The 13,972-nt window shown below is 54.6% G+C and overlaps 1 protein-coding gene across 4 annotated transcripts in view; it reads left to right on the top strand.

The window, feature by feature from the left end:
• Nucleotides 1-13,972, top strand: part of NAP1L4 (nucleosome assembly protein 1 like 4) — a 49,542-nt gene that overhangs the window by 14,984 nt on the left and 20,586 nt on the right. For all 4 annotated transcript variants that reach the window (XM_066379862.1, XM_066379889.1, XM_066379881.1 and 1 more), the window contains exons 3-8: nucleotides 700-758; nucleotides 3,252-3,351; nucleotides 5,479-5,620; nucleotides 5,815-5,901; nucleotides 7,398-7,529; nucleotides 13,394-13,465. In XM_066379862.1, coding sequence (XP_066235959.1) covers nucleotides 700-758; nucleotides 3,252-3,351; nucleotides 5,479-5,620; nucleotides 5,815-5,901; nucleotides 7,398-7,529; nucleotides 13,394-13,465 — 592 coding nt within the window. The remainder of the gene's footprint in view (nucleotides 1-699; nucleotides 759-3,251; nucleotides 3,352-5,478; nucleotides 5,621-5,814; nucleotides 5,902-7,397; nucleotides 7,530-13,393; nucleotides 13,466-13,972) is intronic.

Genomic DNA, 13,972 nt, shown 5'->3' with positions numbered 1-13,972 from the left:
CTCCTGTGTGCCCTGGCCGGGAATCGAACCCAGGACTCCTGTACACCAGGCTGACGCTGAGCCAACCGGCCAGGGCCCATCTTTGAAAATTTAAGCGAGCATGTAAAGTTTAGTAGTTTTGTTTTATTTTTTTAAAAAGTCAGTTTGAGAGAAAGAGAGAAACATCAAACTGTTTCTGCATGTGCCCTGACAAGGACTCAAGCCCATGGCCTTTGTGTATCAGACAGGGCTCTGACCCGCTGAGCTGCCTGGCGGGCTCAGGTCTGAGTTCTGGAAAGTGTATGTGGTGAGCTGAAACAGCACTGTGGCCGCAGGCACGGGTCCTCAGAACTTGGGAAGGCAGCTCTTCTTTGATCAGCAGCCATCCAGACCACGGATCCTGGTTGTTGGTTAGTGGGTTTGGGTTGAGAGCAGGGAGAAGGTTTTTTGAGGAAAGAAGTTGTAGAAATGAAAATTTGGAAGCTTTGGCCAAGGTTGGAAATCAGACCTATGGGTTATTTTGTGTGTGGGGGGGTGGGTGATGGAGTTGTGGAGTGTTTCAGTCAAGTTTCATATGTAACACGTGTGTCCCTAGTTGTATTCTGCCAAATCTGAAGGTACTGTTGAGACACCTCTAACCAGTGAAATGAGAAGATGCCCTGTGCTCTTTCCCTTTGGAACTTTCATTACAGTAATACTTTTATTAATGCACTGTCTTAGCTTTTCAGATGGGGTTCCTTCAGATTCCTTGGAAGCCGCTAAAGATGCGAGTACTACAGGTCAGTGCGCTGATTGTGGGGGAGGTACCAGGTGGGGAGTGTGCGTGCAGAGGGGTCTCCTGCTCTGGAACCCTTTGTAACAATAACAGAGGAGTACACGAGGGTTTTAGGAAGAGTTAGAATAATCACAATAAAAATCAGTACTTAAAAAGAATGTGTTTTATTATAGGAAGTTCAGACTTTAGAAGTGCCGTACCCGTGGTCACTGGCATCAGTGGTGACGAACAAAACGCCAGCCTTTTCCATGCGGCTTCTCTTCCCGACTGCTCAGAGGCAGGCCGCAGATGCCATGTTTTGTCACTTAGTTCATAGGTGTATCTTTTCCCCTCTGTTCTCAAATCTAGCTGTACTCCCCCTGCCCTGAACTTTTTGAAAGCAAGTTAGGGATATATACTAACTTGAAGAGCCTCTGAAACAATGTATTGTAACTTTCCCAAAAACTGGGATGAATCCTCATAACCACACCTTCACATGACTACAATACTGTGTGCAGCTGTATTATAACCCCCCTTTTCTGAGCAGTTGTTTCACAGCTGTACCCCACACCCAAATCCAGGGCTAGCCAAGGATCGTGCATTATATGCAGCTCTGTCTCCTCTGATGGAGAGCCACCCCCACCTTCTTACCCTTCACTGCAGGGATCAGACAGCAAGCTGCGTCCCCAGCTCTTGGGGAGTGCCCACACCTGGACTGGTCTGGTGGTTTCCTGGTTATATTCAGGGTTAACGTTTTGGCAAGGCTGCCACGTAGGTGACCTGGTGCAGCGGGAAGTGCAGTTAGGCCCTTGACGGCTCCCGGATCGATGGCTTGGTTAAGACAGTGTCTGCCAGACTTCCCCATCGTAAGGGCCCTGTGGATATCCTGTGTTTTGTGAGACACTTATGTAGTGATTTCAGCACCCATTGATGGTCCTTGGTGAGTCAGTAATGACCCTTGTGCTTGTGAAAGGGTGTTTTCTGATTCAGTCCTGTCATATCGCAGCTGTTAAAGAAGACACCCCCTTTGGTGTTACGGTAGAGACATGGGTTACTTGCCTATCGCTCTTGTATCAGTTGCCACTATTTTCTTACTGGTGTGCGTTGTCCCACTTGACAAGTGGGTGCATTCAGGCTAGCTGATGTATCCTTTTACCATGTCCCCATCAGGTTCCAGTGCCTTTCTGTTTTTTTGAGTAGTTTTGTGGCACAAATGATGATATTCCATTTTCCCTTGAACTCTCCTTGCCCCAGACCTGTGTCCCGTTAGGGAGAGTTAAAGACCAAAATGTCGATGCTAGGTGTCATTGTTTCTGAGCCTCACAGTGGCCAGAGCTTGAGGAGGTGTGTGAGTGTGCGCCTAACATATAGTTTTGTGTGTACACAAGTACGTACGTGAGCCACCGTGTTGGTGGTTGCTGGCATTTAAAACGAGTGCCTGCTTGGTGTGTTCTGCTTCCCGTCACCTTCTTGCAGAGGGTGGGAGAACTCCCAGATGGACACTACTTTGATTTCTGCACAACGGCAGGAAGAGGGGTCAGTTCAGCATACTCTGAGTCCGCTCTGGGCCAGGTGTGGCCCACTCCATGGTTACAGTGGGTGGGACACTCACTTTCTTGCTGCTGTCTTGAGTGTGCGCTGTAAAGGCCGTGTGGGGGAGACAAGTGACTTCTGCAAGGCGGGGATCAGGACACAGCCTGTGGAGGGGGTTTGGGCAGGAGAATGCTGTGGGGTGAGGTGGGCAGAGAACACTTCGGAGTCTGGCCGGCAGGGAATGGTGAGAAGCGGCTTTACTGGTGTGTGCTGGGGCACCAGTAGGCACTGATTAACTCCCATAGTGGGGTCTGCTCACCCACCATGGGACGTAGGGAGTGAAGGTGAGGTGACAGGAAGTGACGAAGTCCTCATTTATAAGACTTGGGGCCTAAACAGCCGAGATGAGACCCAGAAGTCTCTAGGTACCCTTGAGTTAGGCGTTAACCGCCACTCAGGTGATCAGCAGACTATCCAGTGCCTTTAAAGCAGGGGTCGGGAACCTTTTTGGCTGAGAGAGCCATGAATGCCACATATTTTAAAATGTAATTCCGTGAGAGCCATACAACGACCCATGTACGTGACGCATTATCCAGTAAAAATTTGGTGTTGTCCTAGAGGACAGATGTGATTGGCTCCAGCCACCCACAACCATGAACATGAGCGGTAGGAAATGAATGGATTGTAAGACATGAGGATGTTTTATATTTTTAACATTATTTTTTTTATTAAAGATTTATCTGCGAGCCAGATGCAGCTATCGAAAGAGCCACATCTGGCTCGCGAGCCATAGGTTCCCAACCCTGCTTTAAAATACATTTTAATTATTTTCAAAATGTGTTTTTAGCAAGTCACTTGGTATATTTAGACAGTACAGTGGATGAGCAAGGCTGAGTAGATATGTGTTAGTGATTTTGACTCTTGGTTGGTTGTTCTGTGGTGGGCATATTTTAAATCGTTGGGCCTTGTTTTTAACTCTTAACAGAGAAGCTCACAGACCAGGTGATGCAGAACCCTCAGGTCCTGGCAGCCTTGCAAGAACGGCTCGACAGTGTCTCCCACACTCCTTCCAGCTACATCGAGACGTAAGTATGCCACGGATCAGACTTGGTACGAATTTAAGGGACAAGGAAGAGAAAAACCATTTCCCTGTTGCTGAGAATAGGAGTAGTGTGCTTTTCGTTTGGTGACATCACCTGCTGAGCCTGGTGCTGGGCTCCAGAGAGGAGCACTCACCTGGATCCTGAGCCTGGGGGCGGGACCCAGACCTGCAGAGGGAATGCAGCAGACGGGGCTGTCTGGTAGAGACGTGAGCAGTGCCACCCTGTGGCCATTTGAGACTGAGTCCAGTGGCACAGGGACGTGCCAGCTGAGGGCAGGCGCTGTCTCTTCCTGGTGGGTGGCTCTGAGTCTGCTGGCTCACCTGCCTGGGCTTGCAGCCACCAACTGCTTTTCAGAAGAGGCCTGGGTGCTGGCCGACTGCCCAGTGGGAAGACGGCCGGGCCGCTCTTCTCTGTGCTGGCTGTCCTCTGGAGGGAGGGACTGCCCCGGGCCTCCAGATGGAGGCCAGGTTGAGGCTTGGTCTCAGCACGTCCCACACTCTACATGGTCCCCACACATGGCTGGGTGTGTTCTGAGGCGGTTACAGTGGAGAGGGGATGTGTGGGGGCTGCTCTGTCCAGAGGGAGGGCTCTCGGCAGGTGCCTGTTGTGAGGGGGCAGCAGTGACACTGGGGGGCAGTGTGGAGTGGGTGGCTGTGGTTGCCAGTGCTCTGGCTTTGGGAGCTGGGCAGGGGGCTGGGAACAGGGTTTGTGGGGATGGTGACGTGCCTGTCACCAGGAGACTCGTTACTATCACTGATTCAGGGCGTCTAGGGGACATCAGGGTCCAGTTTGCTTAGAATCCTGTATGCTTTTTACTCCAGGATGACTTGAAAAGTTAAAAAATAACTTCCAAATGTGTGAACGATACAGAAAAGCAGTGCAGACGCTAGTACATGTCACCATCTTGTTAAGTTCTTACTCTGCTGCTTCTGTGTTTGCTCCTCCCCGCACCAGTCCTAGGAAGGTGACTGGTGAAGGGCCTTCACCCTGAGGTGGCCGCGGCTATGATGGACCCAGCACAGGATCCTTTGTGGTTCCAGGCTGTCCGAGCTCTCTAAACTGCCTGTGCTGGGCATAGCCGGGGCCCCGTCAGTGCGCAGGCTAGGGCAGACCGGCCCGTCCAGCGGGCTTGTGCAGGTCTGTGGAGAGACCCAAGACTGCTCCGCCTTCTGGACTGTGACCAAGAGTTCAGGCTAGAACATTTTCAGAGTCCTGTTGCCTATAAGTGGATGATTCCCTTAGAGGCCTGCTTTGCTCTCAGCCTACCAAATGTGTGTGTGTGTGTGCGCGCGCGCGCATGCACACGGGGGCATGAGTTTTTTTGTTTTGTTTTTAAACACTTTATTTCACATTTTTTTTTTTTTCAGAGAGAGGGACAGATAGGGACAGATAGGAGGGGAGAGAGATGAGAAACATCAATTCTTCATTGTAGTTCCTTAGTTGTTTATTGATTGATTTCTCATATGTGCCTTGACCAGGGGCTACAGTAGACCTAGTGACCCTTTGCTTGAGCCAGAGACCTTGGGCTCAAGCTGGTGAGCCTTGCTCAAACCAGATGAGCCTGCATTCAAGCTGGCGACCTCGGGGTCTCGAACTTGAGTTCTCTGCATCCCAGTCCGACGCTCTATCCACTGTGCCACCACCTGCTGAGGCGGTGCATGAGTTTTTAATTGCTGATTTTGTAAGGAAAAGACAGAAGTTCTTTTCATTTCTATTCCTTTAGCTAGTTTCTTTCATGTTTGATTATTTTTACTTTCATGAAGTATCGTCAGCTTCCTCACCCCACATTTTTGTGTGTTTTTTTTTTTTTTATTTCTATTTATCGATCTTGGGGAGAGAGAGAGGAACACTGATCTATTCCTTTATGTATACTAACTGGGGATTGAACTGGCAGCCTCTGCACTTTGGGGGTGATGCTCCAAACAACTGAGCTGTCTGCCCAGGGATCCCCCTTATTTTAACCCTTTTGGAATGTATGCCCTTTCCTTAATGCCTTAAGCTGTTTTCACAGTGGGGACATGAATTCTGTGTTAACCTACGTTTAATGAGACACGAGTGTGCTGCCTGAGTCTGCAGGCTTGTGCCTCTTTTCCGTGTCGCCCGCTGCAGTTTGCCCAGAGCGGTGAAGAGGCGAGTCAACGCCCTGAAGCAGCTCCAGGTGAGGTGTGCGCACATAGAGGCCAAGTTCTACGAGGAGGTCCATGAACTGGAGCGGAAGTACGCCGCGCTCTACCAGCCTCTCTTTGACAAGGTGGGCGCGCTCTTCGCTGCGCTGGCTCGCTCCAGGTTGACCTAGCGGGCCCTCGAAGGTTGTCCTGTGGGCCCTGGCACTCTGAGTCTCAGAGTGTTGGGGGGCGTCCAGTCCTCAGTCTTCCCCTAGCCCTAGTTACAGACCTGGCCTTAGCTCGAATGACACAGCTCTAAGAAGGTCTCGCTCTCCCTTAGAGAAGGGAGTTCGTCACGGGTGATGCCGAGCCGACGGACGCGGAATCCGAGTGGCACTGTGAGAACGAAGAGGAGGACAAGTTGGCTGTAAGTTGTTCTGATGACCGTGGCTTGTGTTGTCGTAATACCGTCCGAAATAAGTGTTTTAACAGCTTTAATGATTGTCCTGACTTTACCAAGTTAAGAGCCCTAATGGGAGGCGCTGCTTCATCCTTAGGTCAGGTGTTTAGATGTCCTGATGGCTGAAGACTGAGCCGCTGTCGGGCTTGGCACCTGACCGGTCCCGTCAGTACGGTGAACCAGGCGCGGTCTCCCCTCTCTGTCGTCTGGAGCACCTGCACTCAGGACACCGGCGGTGTGGGGGCAGTGAGAGTCCTGTCAGTGTCCTGTGCAGGCGGGCTGTGGTGAGGTGCTGGACACCGCCCCTACCCTGCTGTAGGGCCAGTGAAACGGGGACGTGGCCAGAGGGCTGCCTCTTGCCACTTTAGGTCCGTGGGTTAGGTGTCCTCTTGGTGATATGCCCTGTCCGTCTTCTGCTCACAGACTTTCTGATGATGGGTCCCATTCCACTGCCATGAGGTTCACTTTGTGTTTGATTTTGTTTGGGAAACAAGTAGCTTCTATTCTGTAAGATTAACTTTTAGGATTTTTTTCCTTTTTTTTTTAAAGATTTTATTTATTGATGTTACAAAGGAAGGGTGGGGATGAGAAGTAGTTGCTTTACTCTAGCTGTTCATTGGTTGCTTGTCGTATGTGCCTTGACCGGGCAAGCCCAGGGCTTCGAACCAGAGACCTCAGCATTCCAGGTCGGCACCCTATCCACTGCGCCAACACAGGTCAGGCTTAGGATTTATTTCCCTTTTTGTTGACTTTATTGGGGTGACACTTTTTAAGGTTTCCTGAAATGTTAGCCTCAGTGGGCGTGTGGTTTGATGTAAAGCTGTGCAGAGCCTAGTTGAAGCCGTGGCTGGGTCAGTGTAGCTGTGAGTCAGGCCCGCATTGCTCAAGAAACACTGCTTCTGCTCATCGGAGAAGCCGCCTGCTTGTTTCCTCGTTAGGTCCCCCGTGACGAAGCACTCCCACCTTCCCGTGGCCTGCGCACTGCTGGCCTCACCTCCGTCCTCGGGGTCCTGCTGTCTGTCTTGGCACACCTAGCCTCTCTGGGCACCACCCTGACGTCCGCGCGGTGCCGTCTGGCGCGACCTTTCGAGCCAGCTCTTTGTAGTTGGATGTACAGGGGCGTGGCCGTTTCTGTTGCTGCAGCCTCTGGAGCGGTGTGTGCCGTGGTGGGCAGTCATCCCCAGGGGGACACCTCAGGGAGCCAGCTCTTAGGGCCTTTCCCAGTGCGTGGCCTCGGACCACCTCTAGCCAGTTTAAAGTACGTCATGGAATTGCTCTGGGTCGAGTGTCTTCAGAGCTTTGTCCCCAGAAATGTCTGTCGTTACGCCCTGTGTGCAGTGGTCTTAGGGTGCAGAGCAGAGAGCAGGCTTTGTGACAGTAGTCTGGGAGACTCTGTGTTAATTCATTGTGTTATTCACTAATTTGTTGCTTTGTGGTTTTTTCCCTACATCTTTAACTTTTAGGGAGACATGAAAAATAAAGTAGTTATAGCAGAGAAAGAAGCCGTGGCGGCAGAAGAGCCAAACCCCAGAGGAATCCCGGAGTTCTGGTTCACCATCTTCAGAAACGTGGATATGCTGAGCGAGCTGGTGCAGGTGAGCAGACTGCCCCCTGCCGGCGGGCTCCCGTCCTCACCGTCTGAGCTGCTCACCGCCAGTCAGCGGTCTCCTTGTGGGTGGAAAGGCACTCTCGGGGACGCCCCTACTGAGAGCAGTCTTGATTTCTCGGGGGAGTTGGTTACTGCTGAGGACACCCCTACCCACACACGGAACTGTGGTTGTTGTGGGCAGGCCCGCGGCTCCGAGCCAGAACTCGGAGTCAGCTCACCTCCTGGTACGGGGCTGTTGCCTCACGCCCAGAAAGCCTGCAGCAGATCTGAGACCTCTCCATCCTGCTGTGATGGGAGCAGGTGGGGATGTGAGGGGTGAGTGTGTGCGTGCTGTGCATACACACACACACTTGCACTACCACAGTTATTAGACATCTTTGTTGATGGACTTTTGAAATATGAAATGGGCCCGTTGTGTATCTTTGTTAGCTGTGTAAATATGTAGCATTTTGTTAATGTTCTAGAGGAAGTGTATTTAAAAAAACAATTTTGAAATAGCCACTCTTTCTGTTTTTGTCTTGATCTGTCAGGCTTTCTATAATGAAATGATGAATCAATTAAAAGGAAACAAATTTGACTTTCCCTGAACTGAGTTATGGTAGAACTTTCCAGAATACAGAAGTAAGTCCTGCCCAAAGTCTCGCTGGCTGACTTGTCTAGATGCTCATTGCTCAGAAGTCGGAGGAGACAGTTCTCTCTGCATTGGGCTTGTCGGGGACGGGTCGTTGGAAGCAAGTTCTGTTGTACTTTCTTTGAGATTTCACAGCACGGGTCTAAAAGTTTCCAGAGCTCCGCCCTCCTGGCGCAGTGCTCCTCTGTGTGCGGGAGCTCAGGCGAGGACGGGCATCGCCTCGGCTGCCCTCCTGGCGCAGGGCTCCTCTGTGTGCGGGAGCTCAGGAGAGGACGGGCCCTCCTGGCGCAGGGCTCCTCTGTGTGTGTGCGGGAGCTCGGGAGAGGACGGGCCCTCCTGGCGCAGGGCTCCTCTGTGTGTGTGCGGGAGCTCGGGAGAGGACGGGTCCTCCTGGCGCAGTGCTCCTCTGTGTGTGTGCGGGAGCTCAGGAGAGGACGGGCCCTCCTGGCGCAGGGCTCCTCTGTGTGTGTGCGGGAGCTCAGGAGAGGACGGGTCCTCCTGGCGCAGGGCTCCTCTGTGTGTGTGCGGGAGCTCAGGAGAGGACGGGCCCTCCTGGCGCAGGGCTCCTCTGTGTGTGTGCGGGAGCTCAGGAGAGGACGGGTCCTCCTGGCGCAGGGCTCCTCTGTGTGTGTGCGGGAGCTCAGGAGAGGACGGGCCCTCCTGGCGCAGGGCTCCTCTGTGTGTGTGCGGGAGCTCAGGAGAGGACGGGCCCTCCTGGCGCAGGGCTCCTCTGTGTGCGGGAGCTCAGGAGAGGACGGGCCCTCCTGGCGCAGTGCTCCTCTGTGTGTGTGCGGGAGCTCAGGAGAGGACGGGCCCTCCTGGCGCAGGGCTCCTCTGTGTGTGTGCGGGAGCTCAGGAGAGGACGGGTCCTCCTGGCGCAGGGCTCCTCTGTGTGTGTGCGGGAGCTCAGGAGAGGACAGGTCCTCCTGGCGCAGGGCTCCTCTGTGTGTGTGCGGGAGCTCGGGAGAGGACGGGTCCTCCTGGCGCAGGGCTCCTCTGTGTGTGTGCGGGAGCTCGGGAGAGGACGGGTCCTCCTGGCGCAGTGCTCCTCTGTGTGTGTGCGGGAGCTCGGGAGAGGACGGGTCCTCCTGGCGCAGTGCTCCTCTGTGTGTGTGCGGGAGCTCAGGAGAGGACGGGTCCTCCTGGCGCAGGGCTCCTCTGTGTGTGTGCGGGAGCTCAGGAGAGGACGGGCCCTCCTGGCGCAGTGCTCCTCTGTGTGTGTGCGGGAGCTCAGGAGAGGACGGGTCCTCCTGGCGCAGGGCTCCTCTGTGTGTGTGCGGGAGCTCAGGAGAGGACGGGCCCTCCTGGCGCAGTGCTCCTCTGTGTGCGGGAGCTCAGGAGAGGACGGGCCCTCCCGGCTCAGTGCTCCTCTGTGTGTGTGCGGGAGCTCAGGAGAGGACGGGTCCTCCTGGCGCAGTGCTCCTCTGTGTGCGGGAGCTCAGGAGAGGACGGGCCCTCCTGGCGCAGGGCTCCTCTGTGTGCGGGAGCTCAGGAGAGGACGGGCCCTCCTGGCGCAGGGCTCCTCTGTGTGCGGGAGCTCAGGAGAGGACGGGCCCTCCTGGCGCAGGGCTCCTCTGTGTGCGGGAGCTCAGGAGAGGACGGGCCCTCCTGGCGCAGGGCTCCTCTGTGTGTGTGCGGGAGCTCAGGAGAGGACGGGTCCTCCTGGCGCAGTGCTCCTCTGTGTGTGTGCGGGAGCTCAGGAGAGGACGGGCCCTCCTGGCGCAGGGCTCCTCTGTGTGCGGGAGCTCGGGAGAGGACGGGCCCTCCCGGCGCAGTGCTCCTCTGTGTGTGTGCGGGAGCTCAGGAGAGGACGGGCCCTCCTGGTGCAGGGCTCCTCTGTGTGTGTGCGGGAGCTCAGGAGAGGACGGGCCCTCCTGGCGCAGGGCTCCTCTGTGTGCGGGAGCTCGGGAGAGGACGGGCCCTCCTGGCGCAGGGCTCCTCTGTGTGTGTGCGGGAGCTCAGGAGAGGACGGGTCATCCTGGCGCAGTGCTCCTCTGTGTGTGTGCGGGAGCTCAGGAGAGGACGGGCCCTCCTGGCGCAGGGCTCCTCTGTGTGCGGGAGCTCAGGAGAGGACGGGCCCTCCTGGCGCAGTGCTCCTCTGTGTGTGTGCGGGAGCTCAGGAGAGGACGGGTCCTCCTGGCGCAGTGCTCCTCTGTGTGTGTGCGGGAGCTCAGGAGAGGACGGGCCCTCCTGGCGCAGGGCTCCTCTGTGTGCGGGAGCTCAGGAGAGGACGGGCCCTCCTGGCGCAGGGCTCCTCTGTGTGCGGGAGCTCAGGAGAGGACGGGCCCTCCTGGCGCAGGGCTCCTCTGTGTGTGTGCGGGAGCTCAGGAGAGGACGGGTCCTCCTGGCGCAGTGCTCCTCTGTGTGTGTGCGGGAGCTCGGGAGAGGACGGGCCCTCCCGGCGCAGTGCTCCTCTGTGTGTGTGCGGGAGCTCAGGAGAGGACGGGCCCTCCCGGCGCAGGGCTCCTCTGTGTGTGTGCGGGAGCTCAGGAGAGGACGGGCCCTCCCGGCGCAGTGCTCCTCTGTGTGTGTGTGGGAGCTCAGGCGAGGACGGGAGCAGCGTTTCCTGCACTCCTTCTACAGTGACCGCCTCTGGCACGCAGCTTAAAATAGCTGGCCTTCCTGACCGAGCCTCCTCTTCCTGCACAGCTCCAGGTGGGGTGGGAAAGCCAGGTCATAGGCCACGAGCCAGACCTGCAGATTCTCACCCAGACTGCATGTTAGAACTACCTGGGCAGCTTTTCAAACTCAGTAGCAGGGCCTGGCGTGTGGACATCCCAAGGTTCAGTTCCTCATCAGGGCACACAGGAGTAGCGACCACCAGCTACTCCCCCTTCTCTCTCTTTCCCTCCAGCAGCCACTGGGCTTGATTAGTTTGAGTGTGGCCCTGGGCGCTAAGGATTGCTCAGTTGGGCCTAGTGTTATCCTCAAGTGTTAAAAATTGCTTGGTACTTGAACATCGGCCCAAGATGGGGTTGCAAGGTAGATCCTGGTGTTGGGGGGGGGCACGTGCAGGAGGCTACCCTAGTATCTCCCCTCCTCACCTGAAAACAAAAAACTCAATAGTATCCTCAGTGCCTCCGCACCCCCACGTCATGAGAGTGGTGTTTGTAGAAGCCCTCATGGGGCTGGGGTATGCCTCAGGGTGGAAGGTTGCCACATAGTGGAGCAGATGGACAGACTCAAAGTTCAGGTTTTTTCAGACCTCAGTACGTGTGCCCATCCCAGGGACACATAGGTTCTGCGCTTCCGGGTGGGACCTGCAGGGCTGTCTGATGTGCTCCAGGTGATGCTTGTGCGGCTGGCGGGGCGCGCTGTGCATGCTGGCAGGCTTGGGCTGATGGGGCTTTCTGGTCCAGAGTAGGTGACTTGCTTGGTAGCCTGGCTCTTGGTGCTGGTTAGAGTTAGGGGTGCCATGGCTGCTTCGTTGTGCATTCCCTTGTTTTGAGGGCAGTAGGACACTTGGACATAGGTCCGAGGAGTCGCTTTCATTCTTGCCAACACCTTGTCTTGGTGGTCTGCTTCGGCATTGAAGCCACATGGGGTGTTGCTGCTCTCTGTCTTACAGCTGTGAAAGGACATGCTGGCACTCTGGAGGCTCATTTATCTGAGGGAGTGGTGAGATGCTGTTTGCACTGTGACTTGGTAGATAATGGTTGGAGGTTCCATCCTGGTCAGCTGTTAGGTCTGCTGATGGACTTGACTCATCTGGGGTTCTCTGTTTGGGGGGCGGAGGTAGAGTGGACGCCTGCAAGCAGAGTAGGCAGTCAGAGACAGCAGCTGCAGCTCTCAGCCCTGCGGTGCCCAGTGCCTGCTGTGGCCACGCGAGGCTCTGGTCCTCAGGGACGTGAAAGGCATAGTGGTTGTCTTGTGGGGCTCGGGAAATACCCAGTGAGCGCTACTAGGTTGAGGGGGAAGAGTCTGAAGATCCCGGTGCCATGTAGTTGGAGACACACTAGTGATGACTTTCCTCTTGGTGATTCAGAGCCTGGCATAGGCTCCATCAGGGTGCACAGCCCGAGAGCCACATGTCCTCTGGAAGTTAGGGCTGACTCTTCACACTGAGGTTCCTTCCTTCCTGTCTGTGGATTTGCTGTGTACCTGTGTTGCAGTGTTTTGTTCTGTCCATACTGTCGAAAGAACTTACAATTGGAGACTTGGTAGTTACCAGACTCAATTCTTAGGACTTAATGGGACCTCAGGAAATCTTTCGGTTCAGTCCCTAGACTTCAGGGGTAGAGAAGTGACTTTATCAAATGAAGTGTCTCATTAGCATGTGGTCACTGGGTTTTGAGTCTCTATTCCTTTTCTTTCTTTTTTGGGGGGGGAGAGGGTGGGGAGAGAGAGACAGATGGGAAGGGAGAGGGATGGGAAGCATCAACTCATAGTTGAGTTATCTTGGTTGTTCATTGACTGCTTTCTCGTATGTGCCTTGACTCCCGGGGGCTCTAGCTGAGCCAGTGACCCCTTATTCAAGGCAGCAACCAGGGTGTCATGCCTATGATCCCACGCTCAAGTCGGCGATCTCAGGGTTTTGAACCTGGGTCCTCAGCATCCCAGGTTGACACTCTGTCCACTGCGCTACCACTCGATCAGGCTAGTTACTCCTTTTCTGGTGTTTTCTCTCTTAGACTTTTTCAAATGACAAACATTGGTAAACTTCTGAGTTTGAATGACAATCTCTTGTGAAAGCATGTAGCCATTGTTGCGAGCTCTTACATAATGCTGAATGTTGGGTCTCAGACACGCCTGTAAGTGTTCTTGACTGTGAGTGCCTATGTTACAGGTTTTGGATATTTGTTGCCATGTGCCAGTGTGGGAGGGCAGGGGATTGGCCACCAGTGTTAGCAGCTGATACAGGCGTTTCTTGTGATTCTATCTCCAGAGATGTTCAGTACTGACATGTCAGGTGACAGCAGGCATCTCTGTCCCCATGTACAGTGCAGCTGGTGTTGGTGTGAGAGCAGCCAGGGCTCTTATCCCAGCATTGAAGACAGTGCCCTTGGTGCCTGGTGTTGATGGTGACTAGTGACAGGACTCCTCTCTGCTGCCCCGTCAGACTGGTCCTCTGAATGGATGGGGGGCTTCCTGGGAGATGGTACCTGACGAGGGCAGGACTCCACCAGGTCCCGCGTCCAGATCCAGGGGTGATGCAGCAGCGACTGAGCACACGTGGGTCAGTTTTTAAAAGCTCATTAGAGATTTCTCTTCGTGTTTAGGAATACGATGAGCCAATCTTGAAACACCTGCAGGATATTAAAGTGAAGTTTTCAGACCCTGGACAGCCTATGGTGAGTACTGGTTATTTGAGCTCCTGGTTGGTGTCGGGGCATCTGACCACTGAGGGTAAAGAGCTTGGGGCCAGGCGAGCAGTCAGACCCCACTCACATGCCAGGTGTCCTGAGTGAGATGCTCCTTGAGGGCTGGTACAGCTTGGCAGGTGACTCGGGCACGTGCTGAGTGGTGGCAGGTGCAGGGGTCAGACACAGGCCTGGACTGGGTGTCCACTGTGCTGTGCTATAGTTTCTCAGCAGTTTGACTGTCCTTTTCCTAAGTGCCTCCTAAATTTTCAAGGATCTGGCATCTGTACAATCGGCTTAAAAGCGTGGTGGGTATGTGTACAGATGTGGGCAGCACTTTAACAGGAGTCCAAGATACTAATGAGACAAACCCCTTGGTGTCTGTTCTAAACAGTACCTGCAGAAAAATAGGGCTGACAGGTGCTTCCCTGCCCTTTGATTTGTCACAGAACCCACCCTCTCAAACACTGCTGCAGTGTCGTTCTAGTGCTGGGACGG

This window comes from Saccopteryx leptura, chromosome 1, assembly GCF_036850995.1.
Source record: "Saccopteryx leptura isolate mSacLep1 chromosome 1, mSacLep1_pri_phased_curated, whole genome shotgun sequence".
NCBI lineage: Eukaryota > Metazoa > Chordata > Mammalia > Chiroptera > Emballonuridae > Saccopteryx > Saccopteryx leptura.
The sequence above is the reverse complement of the archived record's forward strand: the minus strand, read 5'-3'. Positions and strand labels throughout refer to the sequence as shown.